The 24,338-nt window shown below is 45.0% G+C and overlaps 1 protein-coding gene across 3 annotated transcripts in view; it reads left to right on the forward strand.

The window, feature by feature from the left end:
* The first annotated feature begins 421 nt into the window (after nucleotides 1-421).
* The window catches only part of m1ap (meiosis 1 associated protein), a 35,057-nt gene continuing 11,140 nt past the window's right edge, over nucleotides 422-24,338 (forward strand). For all 3 annotated transcript variants that reach the window (XM_055507140.1, XM_055507142.1, XM_055507141.1), the window contains exons 1-5: nucleotides 422-1,112; nucleotides 2,257-2,514; nucleotides 2,603-2,800; nucleotides 4,836-5,007; nucleotides 24,021-24,170. In XM_055507140.1, the coding sequence (XP_055363115.1) occupies nucleotides 2,257-2,514; nucleotides 2,603-2,800; nucleotides 4,836-5,007; nucleotides 24,021-24,170 (778 nt within the window). In that variant the 5' untranslated portion in view covers nucleotides 422-1,112. The remainder of the gene's footprint in view (nucleotides 1,113-2,256; nucleotides 2,515-2,602; nucleotides 2,801-4,835; nucleotides 5,008-24,020; nucleotides 24,171-24,338) is intronic.

Consider the following 24,338-nt stretch of genomic DNA (forward strand, 5'->3'; position numbering starts at 1 on the left):
TTTGTGTTTTCAGGCACAGCAAATTGGCAGAAGTGATTTTTTTTCCCCGTCTCCTCATTTTATGTATTTAATGAGGACGTTGTAGCTGGTCCTCATGTTAATGCATGTTACGACGCGGTTAGTGTTAGATATTTGGTTGTGATGGTTAGGGAATGCCCAGGAAGACATTGTGTCAATGAGTGTTATGACAAGGAGACATTTGCGTGTGAGACCTTGCGAGACCCAGTCGGGATATAAAAAGGACTGAAGATGGAGAAAATAATGATGAATGTGTGTGTGTGACATGAAGGGTTTTGTGCTATGGTCTGTGTAAGAGGCTTTAGTGAATGTTTGGTTATGAATGTAGAGCTATTGCTCACACACACACACACACACACACACACACACACACGCCAGCATCAGAAACCAAATTTCCATATGACACTTTCATTCTGTCCTTGGACTTGGTTGGAAGATGCAACAGTTTTAATATACATGTAACAATATGAACGAAATAAAAAAGTATGAGTTTTTCTTTCTATCACCTACTGTAGAAAGAATCACAAAGTGATACTTTTAGAGGCTTTTATTTTTTTTTTTGTCATCTTGGTGAAGCCTTTGTTTTTTATACTTCAACTTAAGAATATGAGAAGTCTATAAACAACATAATTAAGGAATACCTAATATATTACTATGTATTATATAAGTAATACTGTATATAATTTTATTCTTAAGTCAGCTATCTAGATCTACCTTATAGCTAATTTAACACGTCTGCTGTGATCACAAAAGAATAAAACGACACTAGAGCGTCTTTTGGGAAGAGCAGTCCATCATTTTAATAAACAGTCTTGTTGTTATATCGGACCCCGGCACCAGCTGAGCTCACAAAATAAAGAGAAGCTGCGTGAGACAAGCAGCTCCAGCTACTGTAGCTAGACAGCTAGCTTAGCCATAGGCTAACTCTAGCTACAGGAGTTATATAGCTGTACGTTTTTATATAGTCACTGTATATTATAGTATACTGTATATATGGTAGTTACAGTTTACTCTATCTGTTGTCTCACTTTAATTTGGATTTCCTGGCAAAACCCAAGAGAAACGGATGAACTCACTATTAACTAGCTACTAAGGTAACTAGCTACACGTTAGCTAGCAGTCATGTTTCTACTTCTGTCATATTTCTACTACTTCGTTTTTATTGCTGTTCTGTTGGTATTTTAAACCATTTCTGCTTTTCATATTGTTCATCTTCATTAATGTAGTTGACGTTCACGAACCAATGGAGGGACCTTGTGTAAATGTAATTACTGTAACAGAATAATTCAATGGAAACTCTAGTATTTTCATACTGACCTGGATCTTGTTGCATCATTTTGTTTACACGGTGCATATATAATATAAAATGAGTGCCATTGTGAAATATGCTTTGCTCTGAGGTGGACAGAACTTTGATCAGAAAAGGAGAACTGAGTCATAGACAGACGAGAAGGGCACAAGATCAAACGCCAAACACGCACAATTGCATAATATGCCCTTTATCGGGGCTCTTACTGGTAAAATAGCCGCTCTCTGAGAAGATCAGAACAGAGCAGCGCTTCAGGAAGGTGGATTTAAGAGTCTGAATGATAAACACAGCTCTTAGCTCAGCTTTCGATTGGAAGGGATTAGTTCTGTCTGTGGCTTTCAGGACACACTACAGCAGCTGAGGCCTTCAGTTTCTGTAGGTTTAGCTCTTTTTCTGCCCGTGTTAAGTTCAGATGAGCTTTGGCCTCAGTCATTGTGTTGGACATGAGCTGGCCTTGTGTACTGCATGTGTTCAGGTGCTGAATGTGTGTGCTTGAAACCTGTAATGGACAAATGGATCAGTCCTTAAAGCAACTTTAGTGATGAGATGGAACCCCCCCTCCCACACACACACACACACACACACACACACACACACACACACACACACACACACCACCCAGCACTGTCATAGTGATGTGCTTCCCTTTTTAGCAGTTTGTCACCGTCAGTGGTTGTGTCCTTACTCATCTGATGAGATATGTTTTTGTTTTATTCTTTGTCCCTGTGGCTACATCATGTGTGTTGTAAATACACACACACACACACAAATATGGCTGATTACTTTTATTATGGTTGTTATCGTTATAAATTATTTGACTGTCTTTCTTCAAAGTTTCAAACCTCTTCTGCAATTCCAAAATTTTATATAAAGTATTTATTGAAATAATATAATTTATTTTCATAAAGTATCTTCTTTTTTCCATACAGATGAACAACAGAAAGTGGCCAGCTGGATCTTCCAGCTCTGGAAACTTGGTTTTCTGCTCCTCCTCTTTCAAGCGGCAACCAGCCAGGGTCCTGATTGTGGATGCGCTGCCACCCTGGTGGTCAGACACACGTGTGGTAATCTGTGATGCCCTGGATAACTTCTTGTCCCTGGCCTGTGGTCTGTATGGACCTTGTCGGATCCCTCTGTTCAGCTTGTACGCCGTCAGCAGGCAGCAGGAATGTTTACTGCCATTTGTGGTTAGATATATTTCCTTGTACTTCTCTCTCATCCTTAAGTCTTCCTCTTTATTACTTGTGTAAAAGCCAAGTGATCCTCCCTTTATAGCAGGTTCATGGTAACTTGGCCAGGCTGCGTACCTGTGTGGAGGAGCTCCGGTCTATTCAGGGTGAAGGCTACATCAGAGGACCAGCAAGAGGAGGAGAGCTGCTGCTCCAGACGGTGCTGGACAGTCTGCAGCAGTTTAAACAGTACATGAGACACACCAGTACTGGCAATCCATCTGGCAATAACATCTCTGTGGAGGTTAGCATACATAACATTTGTTTGTGAACAGCGAGAACAACTATAAGATTTTATTTATACTGTACTGTATTGATGTAAAACATTGAGTAGGTTTGACCAACGTAAGGTATTTAACTTGGCTTTGGGCTTATTAGTTCTGCTGCTGCTTATAGTATATTTGTACATTAGCCATCACAGGCACAGACCTACAAACAATACTAATGTCCCTGTAACACAGGTAAACAAGACCTCATACATGTAAGTGCAAAACATTTACATTCAATGCTGAGCTACAGTATGTGCATCCCACATACCACTTTGTTTTCAAATACTGTACTGTAGCTACCGCCTAATGCTAATACATTTAATAGCATGTCCACTATGAAAGATGCAGCTTATTTAGTCTATGCCTTTGTGCCATCTCTTCAGCTTTATATTTCACACTAATGTAGGGAAGAGGCTCTACTTTAAACAGTTTATTAATGAGATCTCATCAGTTACACAAAGCTTAAAAATTTGACTCTTTAGCATGTTTTAAATCTTTAATAGCCACTTTTACTGACTGAAAACCCTTCACATATCAGAAAGTACATATAAAACCACTTAATGTATATTTCAGATGCAGCAAATGGGCTTTATTTAGCTGCTGTTGAGCCATCTGTTGAAAAACCGTTGCAAAAGTGACATTCAGACATTATTTCCCTGTGCATTCCAGGCATTAGAGCCATTAAGCATCTCATTTGTCATTTGTATGAGCAACAAAATGTTTAGTGCAGTTCAGTTTTTGGTATAGTCTGTTGTTTGATTGTTAGTTCACTTTATAGAAAGCACTTAATTTGTTTAATTTAAAAGTTGGTTAAGTAACTGAGCTTAACTGAAAAATAACCCAGTCAGTGTCCTTCTAGTTCCTCTGGAAACTATTCAGCTCTGGGTTATTGCGCAGGATTTGTCAATTTATTGCAAAGCTCTGGACGGATGATTACACTAAGACGCACTGTTTCCGACAGCAGCAGATATGAATAGCTGCACATTGGGACACAGAGAGACACTAAGCAGACCCATGGTGCTGTGCAAGTGCACGAGAATGAATGCGTGTCTAATGTAACTCGTTTCCATTCAGATCGGTTTTCAGCATGTACAGTTTTGTATGTGTGTCTTCCTCAATGATGTGTGTCAGCAACAAATTCTAATTTCTGGCTGAGCAAGAGAGTGTGTCAATAATTAGTTACTTAGAATAATCATCATTTACTGATAGTGTGCACATCATCCGCCTGATATTAGCTTGAGTTTCTCAGAAAATAGATTCCCATTATCAAGTGGTTATTTTAAGATGCTGTGTTCTGCAGTCATCTACATTATAAGAAACATAATGATTTAGTAAAGCAATTTACAAGAAAATGCCTGGAGTTTTGTTCATTCATGGTGTTCTGGCTTGTGAGATAATGATAGCTCATTTAAAGGGAAACATTAAATTACAGGGATAAAGCAAGAGGGAAGTTAAATCTTTTGCAAAGCACAGTTTCCCTGAAATGTTAAGGTCTGTAAGTGTAGAGCTTTGTCATAATGCCATACAGTATTCTACTTCTGCGTTGTAGTGGGAGCTTGCTTGTGGGTTTCCAACTGAGAGAACAGTCCTGAAATCATGTATTTCATATAGTAACTGTAATTATCTGCCTGTAGCGCCTCTGATGAAGAACAGAGACATAACAGTTTGGTCCAGAGAATGCTTTGTTGTGGTGACGCTGTGGTCTGTTCTTTATAAGATATGACAAATTAAAACACATACTTTATCACTGGTAACGCTAACTGGAAGAACAAGTGGACTTTCGGGAATGAGCCATGTAAAGGAATGTGGCCTAATAATAGTTACATACGGAGAACTGCAGTAATCCTCATGCCTTAATTGGTATTTTTCAATAACTAGCAATTAAGACTTCTTTTTCCCCTCTTTCTTTGTTTCATAATCCATCTCTTTATAAACTTAAAGCTACATGACATCATAGAGCGATGGATGGTGTCCTTTAGAGTCATAGTTTCCTTTCTCTTGTTTTTCCAGGTTACTGTGGTGACCAGCCAGCCAGGCCAGGCCATTGTCCATCAGTTGGAGATGGGGCTCAAAGATGCCGACCTAGCTTCCCTCAAGCGGCTCCTGGTGGTACACATCTACAGCGCAAGAGACTGGAGTCAAGTTGGTTCCTTACCTGAAGCCACACGCACTGAGACTGAAGGTAAGAAAGATACAGGTATAGAGAACTACACACACACACACACACACACACACACACACACACACACACACTTTCTGTTCCTGCAAGGCTGGAACACTGGAAGCACGACTTGTAAGTGCATTCAAACAAACAAGAGGAAGGATTAACAGCCACACAACCCTCAATGCTTTGGAGGTCTGTTATCTACTGTATTTCCAGAGCAGACTTTACTCCCCCTCACTTTTTCCCCACATTTGCCTGCGTTTGCCTAATCATGTTCAGCAGAGATGTGTGGCATTGACCCACTTATTACACTATTATCTTTTTACTGTTTGTCACATACGCCTTTCACTTAACATGTCACAAGCACAATATGACTCACATCCAAGTGTGTGCGAGTCTTCTCAGCGAGCTTAATCTCAAAATGATATGTCTGTCTTTGTAATTATGTCAAGCTTCAAGTGGTGTGGTGTGAATATGTGACGAGGGCACTGAGGTCTAGAGGGAAATGAAGGGGGAAGTACCGTATAGGAGAGAAATAGAACGGGAGGAACAACCTAAGTAAAACAAACACAAGGGAAATATGAGAGACATAATGTGAGTGTGAGTTTAGGGGAGGCACAGTTTGTAGAGAGTTTTTCATATTTATAGTATAGTAAATTTATTACCAGTGGAGTAAAAGATTCAGGTCTGCGTTTGTGGTGCTCGCAACATGTGTGTTCGACACCCCAACTTTAGGATCACAAAATTGTGAGAGCTTGACGGCATAAAAAAGTGACTTGTACTTTTAATATTTTTCCCTTATTTTCTATAAGGAAAATGAACTAGTTTTGGTCCTTGTTCCGATTAATAAAGGCCTAAAGAGTCACTAAGCAATTCACTATGTATTTGCTCTTCAATTGTTTTATTAATTAGTTATTATTATTAATATGATTGATGTTTGTTTATCCAGTATCTCAAAATGGACAGTGCCAGTCAAGCTTCAAGTATTTGGACTGGAGCCTTGTGTTTATGTAGTCACCACAGTTGGATGTCAGTGAGGTCTACACCCTTCTCGTCGCTGTGATGCCACTGGGATTAGATCACTGTTCCCAATGTTTTTTTTCTCAGAAATGTTTATAGCACATGATCATCACTTGAGGCCCTACAGCCTTTAATTATGTCGACACTGCTCCACTTAAAGCTATTCAATAAGAAATAGTTTTGTTCCAGTGTAGAGAAAACATGGTTGTTGCTGTCACAACATCTTCACACACAGTGTCATTAATTCCACTAGTGTTTGTGACCTTAAATGTAGATTTCTTTCATTTGCTGTTATTCCTGTTGATTTGGTTATAAAGTATGTCCTCCCAGTATAAAGTTAATCTTGTAAATCTTGTTTAGTTGGAGTCCTACAATAGGGTGTTGTGCCAACCTAAGAAAGGGAATGGGGTCATCTCTGTACTCAGGAGCCACATTGACCTTACAGCATCTGGCCGAAAACCAACACAGACTTAAAGATAAGAAGTTTAACTGTCTGGCTAATACCAATTTTACTCAGACTTAAAAGGATGATGATAAGGCTCTTAAAATTTAATTTAATCAATTTAGGCACTGCTGCATGTACAGTAAGACCTCATTAACCCTTAATTATTAAGTAAAACTGATGTAAAAAGCAGCTTCACTTTCTATTGTAGCATATCCTTTATGCTAATATACAGATATTGGAGTCTGGGTCAGTTTCAACAAACATGACAATGGATACTAAAGTTCATGGAAACATACGTGGGAGGACAGATATGCAAACGCCTGTGAGATTAAAAGTCAATAGAGGGTAATGAGATAAAATGATTAAATATATAGTAGGGCTAAAACACTGAATGGTTCTAGTGGAGCTGTAAAACAGAGAGTAGAAGATGAGAGCAACTTGGTCCAGAGAATCCAGAGGTATGTTTTTGTAATGACCCTGGACACTGACCTGCAGCGCTTATAAAACATGTTAATGGAGGGTGGAGGCAGGGTAGCAGGGAGCAGAGGAGAGGCCATTTAAAGCTGAGAGTGTGTGTGCATATATATGAGTATATGTATAAGTGAGTGTTGACTGTATGATTCTGGGGCAGGAAATGGTTAATACTGTATCTTTCATCAGTCTCACGAGTATAAAAGTGAGCGTCTGAAGGCCAACGCCCTGCTAAGCATCCTGTTTTTGTTGAAACTCAACCAGAGTCTCCTTGAATCTCCACTTACACTCTAGGTGTACAGTCGAGCACTAGAGAAACTAGGGGGGATCATTATGGCCTTGGGCTTCAGGTTTTTCTCCTCACAGCTTCCAAGTTGTCAGCTTAAATAGAAGTGGTTCCACACAGACTGATGACATTCCTTGAGGACAGTCGCAAACAAAAACAATTTCCATTGATTGAAAAGCTGATGATACGGAGGTATGTGCAATATTGAAACGATGCTGGATTAAAATCTATTTAACAAATTACATTTTAGTGTGTACTTCATTATCATGTACAAGCTTGTTCTCACAATGTCCGCTAATGCTTGTAGCAAATCAGTTGCCATTCGGTTTTCAACTTATAAACAAATGCAATTTGATTCTGCAGCGAGAAGCTAACAACCCATAAATTCCAATTAGACGCTACATAGTTTTGTTATTACCAGATAATGAGCTACTGGGTGTTTTATTGTTGACGGTTACAAACACAATAACCCTCAAAATCACAGATGATGCAGGAGCGGAAAATAAAATGAATGAATTGGATCGATCATGCATTCTGCAGGCCAGAGAAAGCCGTCCAAGTTGTGTGTGTGTGTGTGTGTGTGTCCGAGAAGGATTCATTTTCCAAATAATTATTTAAAAATCTTACATTTGTCGTTTTTTTCAAATCATGCATTAAAGCATACATTTACTCTCAATAGAAAATCATGCGTTTCGAAAAGAAGCATCTGTGTTGGGGAAAAGCTGCTTGATACTTTACTTTATTTTTGCAAAGTCACTGTGCTCACTGTGTACAGGACACCCACTGTTACAGACATCCACAGGCACACAAGCGCCGTCTGGAGCAGCTGCACTGATAGATTACTCTCTTCTGACTGTCTCTGCCGAACACCTGGGCCTTGTCCTCTGAACTGCATCTTTCTCTCTCTCTCTCCTTCTTCCTGTTTTTATCTTTTGGAGTCAGAGCCCAAACCCTGTGATAAGTTATAGTAAACACCAGGGGAATTTGGTTTTGTGGATTTTTTTCAAAAGTTTTTTTCCCCAGAGTATTACAAGAATGATCCAGTTTACTTTAATATAGTGACAATTCAACACTGTGAAATAGACAGAGTCTGTATCATACGTTCAGAGGTCATCATTACCTTTGCAAAAGGAAGATACTGTAGGTATTCCAACTACCTCTGAAAAGTACACTGCATCTTTTAGGGAACAGCAAAATCTGATGCATAATAATTAAGACACTGATTGCACTGAGGGACCTAAATAATCATCAGAATGTAGCTGACTTAAATTTACTAACATAGAATAGTAGTACAGTGCCAGAAGGTCATATTTAGTGTAAGTGTAAAGTAAACAGATTTTATTTTACTTTAGACTTTCTTAGAGTATATGAATTGACACATAAGCCGTTGTATTTTCTCCCCTTGTGAAACCCTTATCGGTTTGACTTATAGGGTGGATGTTATCATTGCCCCATAAATCGGCATTTCATCAATAGATAACGCATCCATTTCAGATAAGCTGCAGCGTGATGAGAAAGGATATTTCTGTTTCTGTTAAGCCTTTGGCTGCATCTTTCTAGGCCTGCCTCGCCAATAGGAACAGTATTTTATATTATACATGTGGGTTTGTGTTAGAAGCGACACACTGTGACTCTGATCAGTACTCAGTTTGATTCAGTTTATTGTGCTTTAAGACAGATGTACTGAAAAGGCCGCATCTGATGTGGGCCGTCTGCCCAATTCACTGGAGCAAACAGGTGGATCGTTAATAGACAAGAGAACAAAATGGGCCCTGGTTCAGAGATGACAACAAACAATAAAACTCCACTTACCTTTAGAAAGGAGGTGTAGCAAGACTGCTGACCAGAGGAGCGTGAGGGTAGAGCTGAGGCGGAGCCGAGGAGTGGTTGCTGAGATCGGTCTGAAATGGTCTGCAGGGAGTTTGAGAAATGGTTACCATTAGAGCCTGAACCCAGTAGCGCCAGGGTGAAGCAGATGAATGGTGCAGAGTACTTGCAGGACCACAGAGTGGAATGTGGAATGATAGGGCTTCTTGGTCAGAAGACTGATACTGTACGTAGGGAGCAAAGCAGTGGAAACAAGGCCTGGCTCAATGCAGTAAAACAATCCATACAATGAAAGACCCTTACGGACTCACTCTCTTAATCAGAATGGTGAGCACACTCTCATAACATGACTCGCTCAAAATGATGAAGATTCTAGAATGAGACTTGCAAAGGGAAGTGAAGGGGCTAAGGCAGGTGAGGAGTATTCATAGTCACAGGTGGAAATGATCTGCAGTTTGAGCCAGGTAATGGGGGCCAGAGGGGAACAAACAGGAAGTGGGCGTGGCCAGAGACAATGGGGCGTGGTTTGAGTGTGAGAGAGCACGTGGGGAGCGCAGCAGGCAGAACAGGCCAGGATCAGTTTGTACATATTAGCTGCATGGATGTTTTTCATACAGTTTTAATAAACAAAAACTCCAATCGTTCAGTGCACATGGTTTATTTAGTTTTTTTTATGCTCACATGCTCAAACCATTCCCACTCATACCCATTCCGATGTTTAATTCAGGACTGCTGAAGCTTCTTTTAATTTGAAGCTCAGAACATCATAATAGAGCGTAGCTGGTAGCTGGAGCTTATAGTATCTGAACACATATATGTATTCTTTGGTTTTTACTCATAGTGTTTTAGTCTGTATGCTAATACATGTTTGTGTTTGCACAGTGCTACGAAGAACCATCTGACTCATCCTCTCTAAAAATCCTTTTTTGGCAGCTGCCAAAATCTTTTTCCTCATCATCATATTTTGACACTCATTCAACAGTTTAATTCTTTTTCACATCACTCCCCAGCTTTGTCAAGGAATTTATTTCATTTCAATGCCGAGTTTGCAAATGCTTCTCAAAGTGACAACACAGTCATCGCCTCCACGTAAATGTGGCTGTGAAATCCAGGTTCCAAGCGACAGTTATTCTATTGAAACACCATCCACAAAGCCAACTTTGAGATATCTTACGGAGGTTATTCTCCAATCGCTGATCCACCATCAGTCCATAGTCCTCCAATAACCACCTTTATTTTCTCTGTAGCTTAGCTTTGAGCTCACAGTAAAACAATATTGTGGGTCTTTAGCAAATATCAACACAACCACAGGCCACAGATGCTGTTCTCAGTGACATTCAGTGAGCATATGCTAATATTTTGCCACATCTGCTTCCTTCATATAAACTGTAATATTAAAGCTTTGCAGGATAAGTGGAGGAGCTGTGGATTGAACGCGGGCCCTCATGCATGCAGGCCATGTGCTCTACCACTGAGCTACATCCCCATACGCTGCGTGATGCAGGATTAGGATCCCGAAGCACACTTAAATTCAGATAATGTGACGGCATTAAAGGATATTTCCTGTAATTTATCACGTATACCGATGACTGCAAACTTTAGGGGCACTCTGCATTTAACGCATAAATAAATTTACATGTTTAACTATTGAATAAAACACGTCTGCTCTGCTCAGTGGCCTCCTCCCACAGTCCACAGGTTTGCGCCATATTATTGGCGACTCTGAATTATCTGTGTGACTTCAAAATGGATGGATAATAGACAAAGTAATAGTGCATTCCATTACATTATAAAAATTTGTTTTATTATTAATGCAGATTAGCAGTCAATCATATGACACATAATCATATGATTTTTTTTAAAGGGTCTAATCGCAATTGCACGATCCCTCTGAGCTGTAGGTAAAAGCAGCGTAAAAGCAGACTTATATCATGGACAAATATCCCTTTCAGACTGACACCCCATCAGCAATTCTTGGATTATAGCCTTTTATATCCCCCATAATCCTCTCCCTCTGTTTGGAATCTCTTAATTTATCTCCCTCCCTCGCGCCATCTCTCCCTCTGTGCATTTTTCTCCCTCTAACGCTGCTTCCATTCCCCCGCAAAGATTTCCCTTTCTTTACCAGTCAGTTTTTCCAGTTGGTTCGACAGATGAGAATGTCTCACCAGCGACAGATGGAGGTTGTGGTGGTTTGGACTAAACACTCTCACAATACTCTGTGTAGATATATGCAGTGTGCCTTCGTTTTTCTGTGCAGGCCGTCCTCTCGGTTCTTGTTTTACTCTTTGCTTTTGAATAATTCTACACCATCATGTACGAGGAGCCTACACGCCTGATTACAAATACACGAATGTGGCAAATGAATGACTCATCAGTATCTTTTCCCTGCGCTGTGTGTCAGCGTCGACGTGTGTGTGTGTGTGTGTGTGGTCCTTCTCAGTATAATTTTCACTTTTACTTTAATCATACCCTGCTTCACAGGAGCTGCCATGCTCCATCAAAGTGTAACAGGGAGATGAGAGGATTTTCCCTCTTTTCTTTTCTTCTCTCCGGCTACTTAATTACTTTCTCCTCCTCCTCTGCCTTTTCTGAGAAAGAAATAAAATACTCGGCCCTGTCTCCGAGCCTCGTTCCTCCTTTGTACTTACTGTGGTACATTTCATGTGAAGTATTCAGTTTCCTCTCGCCTTTTGCTGGAGCCAATGTTAAGGGATTTATTTAACTGACCTTTCCCCTCAACACTTTTTTTTAAAGTGGTTGAGCTTGGTAGGTGAGCTTGGGTCATGTACTGAATAATGCTGCTTTCACAAATACATAGTAACATGTGGACTGCATGGGCGCGTCCTGTGCATAGTAAAGGTACTGTATCCAGCCTTTGCATTCCATATGAGAACAGAGTTACAGTAAATATACGGCCCATGTTGAGCCAACACAGTGGGAGTCCCGTGTTGTGTAATCACGTTACATTGGATGTTACACCGCCTGCTCCACGTACATTACACTATGACATTCTATCTGTGCGACTGCGGCGCTGAATACGCAACGCTCTTTCTTTTCGTTTCGAACTGTTTCCTTCCCCGTCTTTGCCTCCTCCGGAACACTTAAGCCATTTCCACACCCCACACAGTTGCACTTGGATCCGCGCGCATCCCACAAATCCATTTTAAGTCACAAGGATAATGACTCTGAAAAATTGCGTCCCTTGAGAGGAGGATTACAATCCATTGGCCCTTATCCAGCGCTTCATGCAGAGCTCACAATCAGTCTTGTTTCTTGTTTTACATTATAATAATAATGTGAACCTTTATTGATACCCAGAGGCAGCGTTGCTACTCAGTTGGTCTCCTCTTCATGAGGAGTTAAGACTTAAAGAGTGGAAACCCTAAAGCTTTCTCTGTGATTGTATTAACTGTGGTGAAGGCTGATGCCTTTGCGCCCTGACCTCAAATCATCTTTCATTCACATCCGCTCCAGCTTTAAAAATGATAAAATACAGTATATTGTTTTTTCTGTGCTGAACTGAACGGGCCATGACCCAGAAGTTACCTGGAGGATGTTATTGATTGTCTGCAAGATCTGCTCCGTACATCAGTCTTGTGCAGCTAATTGCAGGGTGTATTCAACTACATTTTTGTGTAATCGGCGGTGTGTAAAAACAACTTTCCACCAGACGTTTCCTCCTCAGCTACAATCACACACCTGCAGTGCAGTGATTCTGCCCACAGTAGTTCTTTCTCTCTCGGACTCGTTCTCTGGCAGTTCCTTTTTCATTTTCCTTCGCAGTCAGCCACTTTAAACTTGGGTGGTGAGCAAAAGTGCAAGTAGTTGCTTGGGAGGAAACCTCACAGAGACCTGCTGTTATATAAATATACTGTATGCCCAGTGTTAGGTTGTGCCAAATGTCCACAGGTACAGAAAACAGTCACTGGCAACCTAATGCCAACGTTAAGCCTAAAAGAAAAGCTCGGCATTTTTACTTCTTTTTATTAAATATTATTACGATTAACAGTGTAGATGTGCAATGTGAAAATTAAGGATAGATTTTGTCACGTTACCACACACAGGTCCAGGGTCAGGCTGTTCACACCTCTGTGTGGCGTTAGCAGAACAGCAGGTGGTCGTACAGATGGAGCCTGGCGTCACTCTTCACACCAGGACATGGAACCTATTAGTTCCATGCTGAGAGATGGCCGACTGCTCTCAGATCATACGCACGCTCATAGACACAACTTTCTTTACCTCTTATCCCCTTCTATCATCAGGGTCATTCTGAATTTTGTCAAAATATAATTAGAAATGACCGTGGCAGGTTGACAGACATATTCGCAAAGTCTGACATTTTCCTGTCTGCCACAGTTTGATGCCACCTTTTTTCACATTTTTACTTTATACGGTTCGTGGAAAAGCTGATAGGAAGTAAAAGGAAAAGCAATAGGGTGAAAGTAGAAAGTTCTCCTCAGTGTGGATTACAACTGTTGAACTGTGTTACACTTTTCCATTCCCCCCTTACCTGCTGTGTGCCTTTATCACTGTCTATGGGAGGTGGGAGAGTGAAACTCAGAAATACTGTAAGACGGTTGCAGCGGAAACCCAAAGGCAAAATTGAGTATTTTTTGTCATGTCCTGTAGAAGCAAGATTATCAAATCCTGTATAGGTACTGTTCAGCAAGACAATCTTACATGGCTAATGTTTTGAAATGTCTTATCAGCACAAAGTCATTAAACTCACCATCTATTTTCTAATTTGTTTAATTCTGCTCAAGGTTAGTTTCTGTCCAAACAAGCACTAAAATTAGCTGCTGACATTACTGTACCATTCGTTAATCCCCCCCGCAGTCTTTGCCTTAGTAAATCTCTCTTATTAATTTCTTTTTTATCTCATTTATATAATTGCACACTTACTTCTAATTTTATTATTTTTTTTCCACAAATCCCATTTTCTACATTTTCCTCATTTATCTAAGCATTGGAAAGAGACAGAATTACCTTCTGCCTCTCGTCTTGTCTTCTTTATGTGTGTCAGAGCAGACACAGATGGACTGTGTCTGTGTTTTCTAGGCTTTCAGGCCATTTGAGCCAAATTATTTGCTCCCTTTTCCTTTTGTGTTTACCATCACTAGTGCAGTCCTGCATCCCTGGTCTCATCTCCTTCTTCACCATTTTATAGATCTTGTCTTCACTTTAGCAACACTTTAAAACTTTCTTCAGGTTAGTGAGAGTCCTAGGAATCAGGGCGATCAGTAACAAGTATTTAGTTTTCCTTCAGTCAGAGGGTGTCTGGAGGATGCACTTCACACATCCTTCTGGCAGTTGGACCCAGACATCAGACTATCTTCACACAGGCAAGTTCTCCAAGTCTTTCAATAAAGCTGAACAAATATGATGGCAGATTTATTTAACTATATAATTTTTCTGGCTTATTCTTCCTCCTCTCAGACATTGTTTGGGTTTCGTATTCTGGCAGAAAACTAGAGACATCAACAAGTTTCAAAAACACAGCAAAAAAACAAAAACTATTTGATCCTGGTTCTCACATATTTGCCTCGTCTGAGAGCGATGGCTGCATCACAAGCCAAGCAACAATCGAGAAATATATGTTTGAATTAAAATTCCATTCAATTATTGAGCCGGCTGATAAAGAATCAACCAATATTATCATTTCTCAAAGATGTGCAGGGAAGCTTTCTTGTGCAGACCGGCCATTTCTCTGTCCTCTGTTGTGTGTCTGCATGAATGCAGTCTGGAGAGTTCCTCTCATCCTCCGTCCTCCTGTATTTTTCAAGTGCTTCAAAGAAGTCGACCCGACACAATCCTCTCACGAGTCTCTGTGTCCTTCTCCTCAGCTAACCCTCTCCTACTTCCAGATTCTGCTTGAAACCAGGCAGGTGGTTTTTAATGCCTTCACTTTGCTTCTGTCTTGCACCTGGTCAATAATTTTAGTGTGATTTATTAGCATGAATTCATTCATATTCAACCCTAGAAAAATGTGATTTACATGATGAGCTTTGAACTTTATTCAAACTGGCCTAATGGACTGTGGTAAAAGAATGATCAGCATTTTTGACCGTCTCTTAAATGTGTGACCTCTTTTTCTTTTTTCATGTTTCCTCTCAACGATCACAGACTGATAAGAATGTTGATTTCGCCACTTCGTCCTCTTTTTTAAGTGTCTGTCTATAATTGACATCATGATCGCATGGCTCTAAAGAAGTGACTGCGAGGCAATTATGTCACACAGCCGCTGGTGTGTCGAGAGCCTGTGTTTCATACCAGATGATCAATGTCCTATTTGTCAAGGTCTCGAACGACATCAATGCGCTATTCATCATCAGTGCTCACACAGACAGACTGACAGACAAGGGTAGAGCTTGTGCTGTCTATGTTGCTCTGCAAGTGAAATATGGTTGTCAGAGGGAAGTTCCTCAGACACACATTCATCAGCGCCTCCTTCATATTCTGCCTCGCTTTGTGAAGTCTGTGTCAGGGGGTTGCATTACCTTGCATTACTGTACCTACGTATTATATTGACACATTGGTGTCGAGAGGAAATATTTTTATTTGTGTTACATGTGCCAAAAAACAGGCTAAGCAGCACTCCTTTTCCTAATGAGTAAGAAGGAAACAGTGATTATTGTTACCTTGAGTGTAATTCAACTTAACTTCAGCTGTGATTTGTAAGGCGATTAATATAACCATAACATCTACTGTAAATTAATGTACCAGATTATAGTTTAAATTACATCCTAGAAGTATTGTTGTTCTCCATTAGTTGCTGATGTCTTGATGAATGCGTGGAAACATGGTTGACTACATGTGTGCTTGTTTGTCTGGTAGCGCATTGGCTCATTGGACTGCTCGATACTCATAAGGATGAGTCACTCTTCCTAAAGCACAGAGTAAATGGAACCATTATTGGTTGTGGGCTGGGGGGGGGGGGGGACTGGGTAGGAAGAGGAGATGCTTAGAAGAGAAGAAAGGCAATAAGACACTGAGGGTCTTAGGTCCACAGAGATGACTTATAGAACCAAGGAAAGAATCTCTCTTGCATGATTTGTTTATAAATACTGTATGTTGTTCCAGTTGCCATGTTGCAAAGTAATAATGATTGGCTGTGTTATCTGTCAGGGACTCGGGCAGACGGCGGACCCACATGCACAGCACGGAGGCGAGGTTATAATCAACAAAAGGTTTATTGCTCAAGGCAGGGTCATACGGTCCAGGTCAAACACAAAAAGGCTCGGCAAAAGTACAGGCAGGGAACAGGCAAAAACTCACGGTCAGTAGATAATCCAGTGTCGGGCAGGATACACGGTGCGAACAGGAATAAGACACGAGAACACGAACACTCAGGGAACTCAGGAAACTAGGGACGCTCAACACATTCTCAACTCAACAATCTGGCAAGTGACTACGGGAACAGGAGGTGACTAAATACACAGATGAGTAATTAACTGATACAGTGCAGGTGAGGATAACGATCAGGTGGAGCAGGGACAGCTGTGACAAGACAAAAACCGGAAGTAAAGCTAAAGCAGGAACAGAAACCAGGAGACTACCAAAATAAAACAGGAAGTAGTGTTACACAGGACATGGCGTGAAACATGATACAACTAGAAACAAAAACACAGATCATGACAGTACCCCCCCCCCTATGGCGCCTTCCACGGCGCCCACGGAAGCCCCCCCCCCCAAACCAGGGCGGGCGGAGGGTGGTCCCAGGCGGAGGGACCGAATCCCTACCCCTCAAGGTACATGAGCAGGGTGGGTGGAGGGAGGACCGGGGGAGGGCCAAAACAAGAGTCCACATACACTACAAAGGTCCATGACCAGGAAAAACATGAAGTTCAGGGATTCCCTCACGGAGGGTGATGGCGTGGCGAGACCCTGCCCAGCAGCCGCTGAGCCAGGGTGGCACTCTTAGTGCCCTTGGGCTGGACCGATGTCCCCGGGGGCCACCCCGAATGGCAACGTCCTCCAGGCGGACGCTGATCCGATGGGCTGAGGAGTCGAGGCGGACGTCGCCGCAGGAGGCAGCGCCATCCGGGCAGCAGGAGGCGCCGAGGGCGAGGCCACCAGTCCGGCGGCCGAGACAAGGACGAGGCAGGAACCAGCGGCGTCCTCCTTGGACCACCGCGACGAGAGCCAGGAACCAGCGGCGTCCTCCTTGGACCACCGCGACGAGAGACAGGAACCAGCGGCGTCCTCCTTGGACCACCGCGACGAGAGACAGGAACCAGCGGCGTCCTCCTTGGACCACCGCGACGAGAGACAGGAACCAGCGGCGTCCTCCTTGGACCACCGCGACGAGAGACAGGACCCAGCGGCGTCCTCCTTGGACCACCGCGACGAGAGACAGGACCCGATGCAGGTGCGGCCGGAGCCGGACCGCCAGGAACCGATGCAGGTGCGGCCGGAGCCGGGCCGCCAGGAACCGATGCAGGTGCGGCCGGAGCCGGGCCGCCAGGAACCGATGCAGGTACGGCCGGAGCCGGGCCGCCAGGAACCGATGCAGGTGCGGCCTGAGCCGGGCCGCCAGGAACCGATGCTGGTGCGGCCGGAGCCGGGACGGGAGCGACCCCCTCCTGGAGGTCGACAGGAACTACGACGGGAGCGACCCCCTCCTGGAGGTCGGCAGGAACTACGACGGGAGCGACCCCCTCCTGGAGGTCGACAGGAACTACGACGGGAGCGACCCCCTCCTGGAGGTCGACAGGAACTACGACGGGAGCGACCCCCTCCTGGAGGTCGGCAGGAACTACGACGGGAGCGACCCCCTCCTGGAGGTCGGCAGGAACTACGACGGGAGCGACCCCCTCCTGGAGGTCGACAGGAACTGCGACGGGAGCGACCCCCTCCTGGAGGTCGGCAGGGACTGCGACGGGCGCGACCCCCTCCTGGAGGTCCGCCGGGACTGCGACGGGCGCGACCCCCTCCTGGAGGTCCGCCGGGACTGCGACGGGCGCGACCTCCTCCTGGAGGTGCGCAGGAACTGCGGCTGGCGCGACCTCCTCCTGGAGGTGCGCAGGAACTGCGGCTGGCGCGACCTCCTCCTGGAGGTGCGCAGGAACTGCGGCTGGCGCGACCTCCTCCTGGAGGTGCGCAGGAACTGCGGCTGGCGCGACCTCCTCCTGGAGGTGCGCAGGAACTGCAACTGGCGCGACCTCCTCCTGGAGGTGCGCAGGAACTGCAACTGGCGCGACCTCCTCCTGGAGGTGCGCAGGAACTGCGGCTAGCGCGACCTCCTCCTGGAGGTGCGCAGGAACTGCGGCTGGCGCGACCTCCTCCTGGAGGTGCGCAGGAACTGCGGCTCCAAGGATGACGGGGACTGGAACGACCGCTACAGGGCCGACAGGAACGGGGACTGGAACGACCGCTACAGGGCCGACAGGAACGGGGACTGGAACGACCGCTACAGGGCCGACAGGAACGGGGACTGGAACGACCGCTACAGGGCCGACAGGAACGGGGACTGGAACGACCGCTACAGGGCCGACAGGAGTGGGGACTGGAACGCCCTCAACTTGGCCGACAGGGACAGGAACTGGAACGACCTCAACTGGGCCGACAGGGACAGGAACGGGAACGACCTCAACTTGGTCGACAGGGACAGGAACTGGAACGACCTCAACTTGGTCGACAGGGACAGGAACTGGAACGACCTCAACTTGGTCGACAGGGACAGGAACTGGAACGACCTCAACATGGCCGACAGGGACAGGAACTGGAACGACCTCAACATGGCCGACAGGGACAGGAACTGGAACGACCTCAACATGGCCGACAGGGACAGGAACTGGAACGACCTCAACATGGCCGACAGGGACAGGAACTGGAACGACCTCAACATGGCCGACAGGAACTGGAACGACCTCAACATGGCCGACAGGAACTGGAACGACCTCAACATGGCCGACAGGAACTGGAACGACCTCAACATGGCCGACAGGAACTGGAACGACCTCAACATGGCCGACAGGAACTGGAACGACCTCAACATGGCCGACAGGAACTGGAACGACCTCAACATGGCCGACAGGAACTGGAACGACCTCAACATGGCCGACAGGAACTGGAACGACCTCAACATGGCCGACAAGAACTGGAACGACCTCAACATGGCCGACAGGGACTGGAACGGCGTCCTTACTGGAGCCGACGGGGACAGGAACGACCTTTAACGGATCGACAGGAGCTGGAACGGCCGCAACATGGCCGACCGGGACTGGAACGGCCGCAACATGGCCGACAGGGACTGGAACGGCCGCAACATGGCCGACAGGGACTGGAACGGCCGCAACATGGCCGACAGGGACTGGAACGGCGTCCCCTCCGGAGCTGGCATGACAGCTTACAGCTGCCGAGCTCGACGGGGGAGACGTCGGGCCTGATTGGGTGGGGCTAACAGTCGTCAGACGGACGGTGCCCTCTGACGGGGACAAGGACGGAACTGGGGTCTGGGCAACACACGGCTGATCTGGGGTCTGGGCAACACACGGCTGATCTGGGGTCTGGACTAGGTTCGACTGGGCTGGGACCTGGAGGCGACAGGGCTGCACCAGGGCATGAGCATGGCGAGGCTGAACTGACTGAGAGGTGGGACATGAAGCGGCCGCTGGCTGCAGGCCCGGGAGTTGCAGGGCCTCACGCAGGACAGGCTCCCTCAGGACGAGAGCGGCTGCTTCCGTGAACAGTTGTTCTCTCGCGCCCTGGTCTGCTGCCGAATCGGCGGTGTTCATGAGGTGGGCGAAGAGAAACGCAACCGGAGGAGAGCAGAGGAGGTGGACCCGTCGGGCGACGCTGTCTGGGATGCCTGCTATCAGAGAGACACAGTCAGTCCGAGAATCAAGGGGCTCCTCTGTCGGAGAAGGAGACTGCTCGGTCCCCATGACCGAGACCGCGGGACCCGGAATCCTGGAACCGCGCCGCCGCCGGCGCCGTCCGGAGCAGCTGCGACTGTCCGTCGTTTGGGGCGCTGGGAGCAGTGTGGACCGGACCTCTGTACCGGGACCCGCATGGTGAAACGGGACCGCGGCGTCTGGAGCTTGGGCTGGAGACTGGGGAAAACACGACTGAACTGGAGGTTGAACAGCGCGCGGCTGAACTGGAGACTGAGCAGCGCGCGGCTGAACTGGAGACTGAGCAGCGCGCGGCTGAACTGGAGACTGAGCAGCGCGCGGCTGAACTGGGGACTGAGCAGCGCGCGGCTGAACTGGAGACTGAGCAGCGCGCGGCTGAACTGGAGACTGAGCAGCGCGCGGCTGAACTGGGGACTGAGCAGCGCGCGGCTGAACTGGAGACTGAGCAGCGCGCGGCTGAACTGGAGACTGAGGACCGCGTGAGAGCAGGAAATCCTCCCAGGGAAATAACCATGGAGCTGGGCAGGTTGGTGCAGGCACGACGATCCGACGAGGCGGAGAGGAGGAAACCGAAACCATACTTCCGCGGGAGAGTTATATTTGCCGTAAAAAACAAAGGAAAAACAGTCACTGACCTGACCGGAGGCTAAGTGCTGGCTGGGTCCAAGTGTGGCCAGATTGTTCTGTCAGGGACTCGGGCAGACGGCGGACCCACATGCACAGCACGGAGGCGAGGTTATAATCAACAAAAGGTTTATTGCTCAAGGCAGGGTCATACGGTCCAGGTCAAACACAAAAAGGCTCGGCAAAAGTACAGGCAGGGAACAGGCAAAAACTCACGGTCAGTAGATAATCCAGTGTCGGGCAGGATACACGGTGCGAACAGGAATAAGACACGAGAACACGAACACTCAGGGAACTCAGGAAACTAGGGACGCTCAACACATTCTCAACTCAACAATCTGGCAAGTGACTACGGGAACAGGAGGTGACTAAATACACAGATGAGTAATTAACTGATACAGTGCAGGTGAGGATAACGATCAGGTGGAGCAGGGACAGCTGTGACAAGACAAAAACCGGAAGTAAAGCTAAAGCAGGAACAGAAACCAGGAGACTACCAAAATAAAACAGGAAGTAGTGTTACACAGGACATGGCGTGAAACATGATACAACTAGAAACAAAAACACAGATCATGACATTATCACAGGCACACAAACAAGAGCGAGATCCCCCGGTGCCTCAGAGGCAATCACAGCCAATTAAAGGCTCTGCAAAAACTTTAAGACAGCTCAGAGCTGCAGAGACTGGACGGCTCAGTCTTTAAAGACTGTTTCCACTACACAGGTCTGAAAGCCCAAACCTGACAACCGATTAGAGTGTAAGTGTGTTATTGGTGTCGATGGGAAGGCCAACGTGGAGGGGCATGCGTGTTTGTGTGAATTACCGGTGTGTCTACACCAGCCTAAACAGCTTCACCTTCACGCCACCCTCAGTGTCATCACTCAACATCTGGGATCATTTTTATTTATTCGGATCCCCAGTCGCTGTTAGTGATGTAACAGCTGCTCCGGGAGACGTAGGGAGAATCATCTGGACAGAGAAAAACACTCAGCTCATTAGACAGGTGGAGACAGCAGAGAGATGCTAACATAAAAGTGGAGGCACTAGCAGCCTTATTTACTTGCACTATATTTATAGCTTTATTATAATATGTTCTGGTTTCTCATATTGTTTGTATATATAGTTGCAATATTTCAACATTCATTTTGTGATTCATTGAGTTTACCTTTTCAACTTGTTGATCCGTCTGGCTCTGCCTTCACTCGCCCCATACACACACTCCAGTCCAACTACCACCCAGCATCCTCACTTTGCCTCAGCATGTGTTGCACATTATCTTCTATCGTTTCCACAAGCGCACGCACACAGAAGACACACTAATGTGATGCAGGAGCGCAATTAGACTTGTAGATCAGAGGGATGTGCCACTGAGGCTGGCTCCTGATTTAATAGATACTTAATCATTCAGTGTTACAGGCCAGGAAAGTAAGGAACAAAACAACAATAGTCAGCGAACAAGAGGCACTGAATCGGATTTAAAGCAGTGAACACAAAACAGTTTTTTTTTATCTTACATACCGTCAGTAGACACGCATTTTATGGCCTGAAAGAAGGGGAGACATCTGTATTTGGACAGTGTAAACACATTTTTCATTAATGCAGATAAGGAATCACATCCTTACTCCAGCTCCTGGTAATCTAAACTCACAGTGGGGTTAACGCCTACCACCAATACACACCCTGCTCTGAGTAAAGCATTACACCTATGCACACATAAGATGGACTATGTTTAGTTCTTTAATCCTGAGATGTAATGCACCTCTGTCCTCATCCTCTTTTATTATCTGCCTCTGCTTTCTATACTATAGTCTAATTACAAGCACTTCCACATCATCCAAGCCAGCACTCCCATCCATCTCCTCTCCTATCTTCTGCTCTCATCTCTGGCCTGCTCTTTGTGTAATCCAAACTTTCCCTCTCTGCTTCACCCACTCTCTCACCAGCTCCCTTTCCCACCCTGACCATCTCATGCTTCCTGAATCCCTATTCTCCTACATATATTACAGAAGGAGGTCTGTATCGATTTGCTTCCCCCTCCTCCATCTTTGTACATCAAGGGTCTTCCTCTTATCTTTCTCCATTAGCATGTCCATAAAAGCAAGAACCATCCTCTCCTTCTCTTCTTTTCTTCTTCTTTCACTGTACATGCCTTTATTTGGACGCCTAACTCAGCTTTTATTCCTCTACCCTTGTCTTTCTAATTAGCGTAGGTTAATGTGAATTGATCCTGTTTTCTCCTCAGGCTCCTTCTTGTCTTTCTTAACAGCCTTTGCTTGTTTTGCTTAGTAAAGCCCTACTGTACTGCTGATTCCAAATATGTGAGAACATCGGGAACAAGTGCACAGTGTTGTTTCAAAGCGTTGACTTTACAGTATGCCTTTTTGGCACATAAATGCAGAAGTGCCATTAGTACATGACTTGTTGTCGTCCTAATGTTCTGTCTTTGTCTCGCTGCTTTCATCCCTCTTGCCTTCACCCAGCAGGGATCAGACCACAAACATCCATCAGCAAATTAGCATAGCATAATTCCTGCGCCTCCGATAAAATACTTATTCCTAGATGAGGCAGTTCTGGAAACTTTGGCCCAGAACCAAAAATAGCTTCTGCACTGTATCTGCCTCTGACAGATGAAAGAAGCAATGACATATTTAATTCTTTGAATTTAAAGTTTCTCGTATTCCATGAAAGTTTCCAACTGTGAAAGTTTAAATACCTTGTCTCGTCTCAATCCATCTCTGCTATTTCTTTTGCTTCTGTCAGAGTCTCTTCAGTCCACACCAACTATCAGTCCCCACAGTGCCTCCTGATCCTTTCCTCTCAGGCTGGCCTCGTTAATAATTTTCTCGATGGATCGTTAATATTAAACATGAGACAGAGGGAAAAAGAGAAGCGGTTTGTACCTAGTGTGCAATTAGGAATTGATGTGAACAGGGTCAGAGCAGGGCAGGAGGGTGGGCTGGGTCAACGAGGTCACATCCTCTGAAGCGAAGAGTGGATCACTTAGTGTGTACATACTGTACAGTAGAAGGGGAGGTAGATTTACACATATAAAAATATATTAAATGTAAAACATTTTTAATGTACTGTAACAGCTATGGTTCAAACAGATTTCAGTTAAATAATCATATCGTAGGTGAATGTGTTAAAATGTTTTCAATCTGTTATATTCAGGAAATTAGTGTCACAATGTTATTGGTTGTGTGTCTCAGTTTCATTTCAGTGTCACCCAGGCCAGTGATACGTAACATGCATATATTGAGTGCTGCCTCCATCTAGTGTTCAAAGGGGAAAACTGGAATTAAACTAAACTAAACTACTGCTAAAACAGTTAAGCCAAATATCCACAATGATTTAAAAATAAACTAAAAACGTGTCCTTATTGATTGTTATTAACAAATGTCAACGTAATGAGACTATTAGTGTGAATTTGAATCCTCTGTGTTTCCGTTAGTCTGGTGTATGTTTTGTGCAAATACTGATGCCTCTGTCTGTCTGTAGAATGTCTGATGTTGGGGACAGAGGTGGACATGCAGCAGGTGGAAAACAATGTGTTCTCCATGGAGACAGTGTTGAAGGCGTGGCTTCAAGAGCAGGGAGGAGACAGAGAGCACCTCCACCTGTTGCTGCCTGACCGCTTAGAAAGTCCAGGTTTAGTACTACACACACACACACACACACACACACACAGGCACCTGGAAGATTACAAACAAGCTGCACAATGTGTAAGAGCATTTAATACAAATTCTCAATGTCAATAGAATGGAGTTCACTCATGGCATTTGGACTTGGCTTTAGGTCATAATTAGAGTTTACTAT

The sequence above is a fragment of the Betta splendens genome, chromosome 2 (assembly GCF_900634795.4).
Source record: "Betta splendens chromosome 2, fBetSpl5.4, whole genome shotgun sequence".
Taxonomy (NCBI): Eukaryota; Metazoa; Chordata; class Actinopteri; order Anabantiformes; family Osphronemidae; genus Betta; species Betta splendens.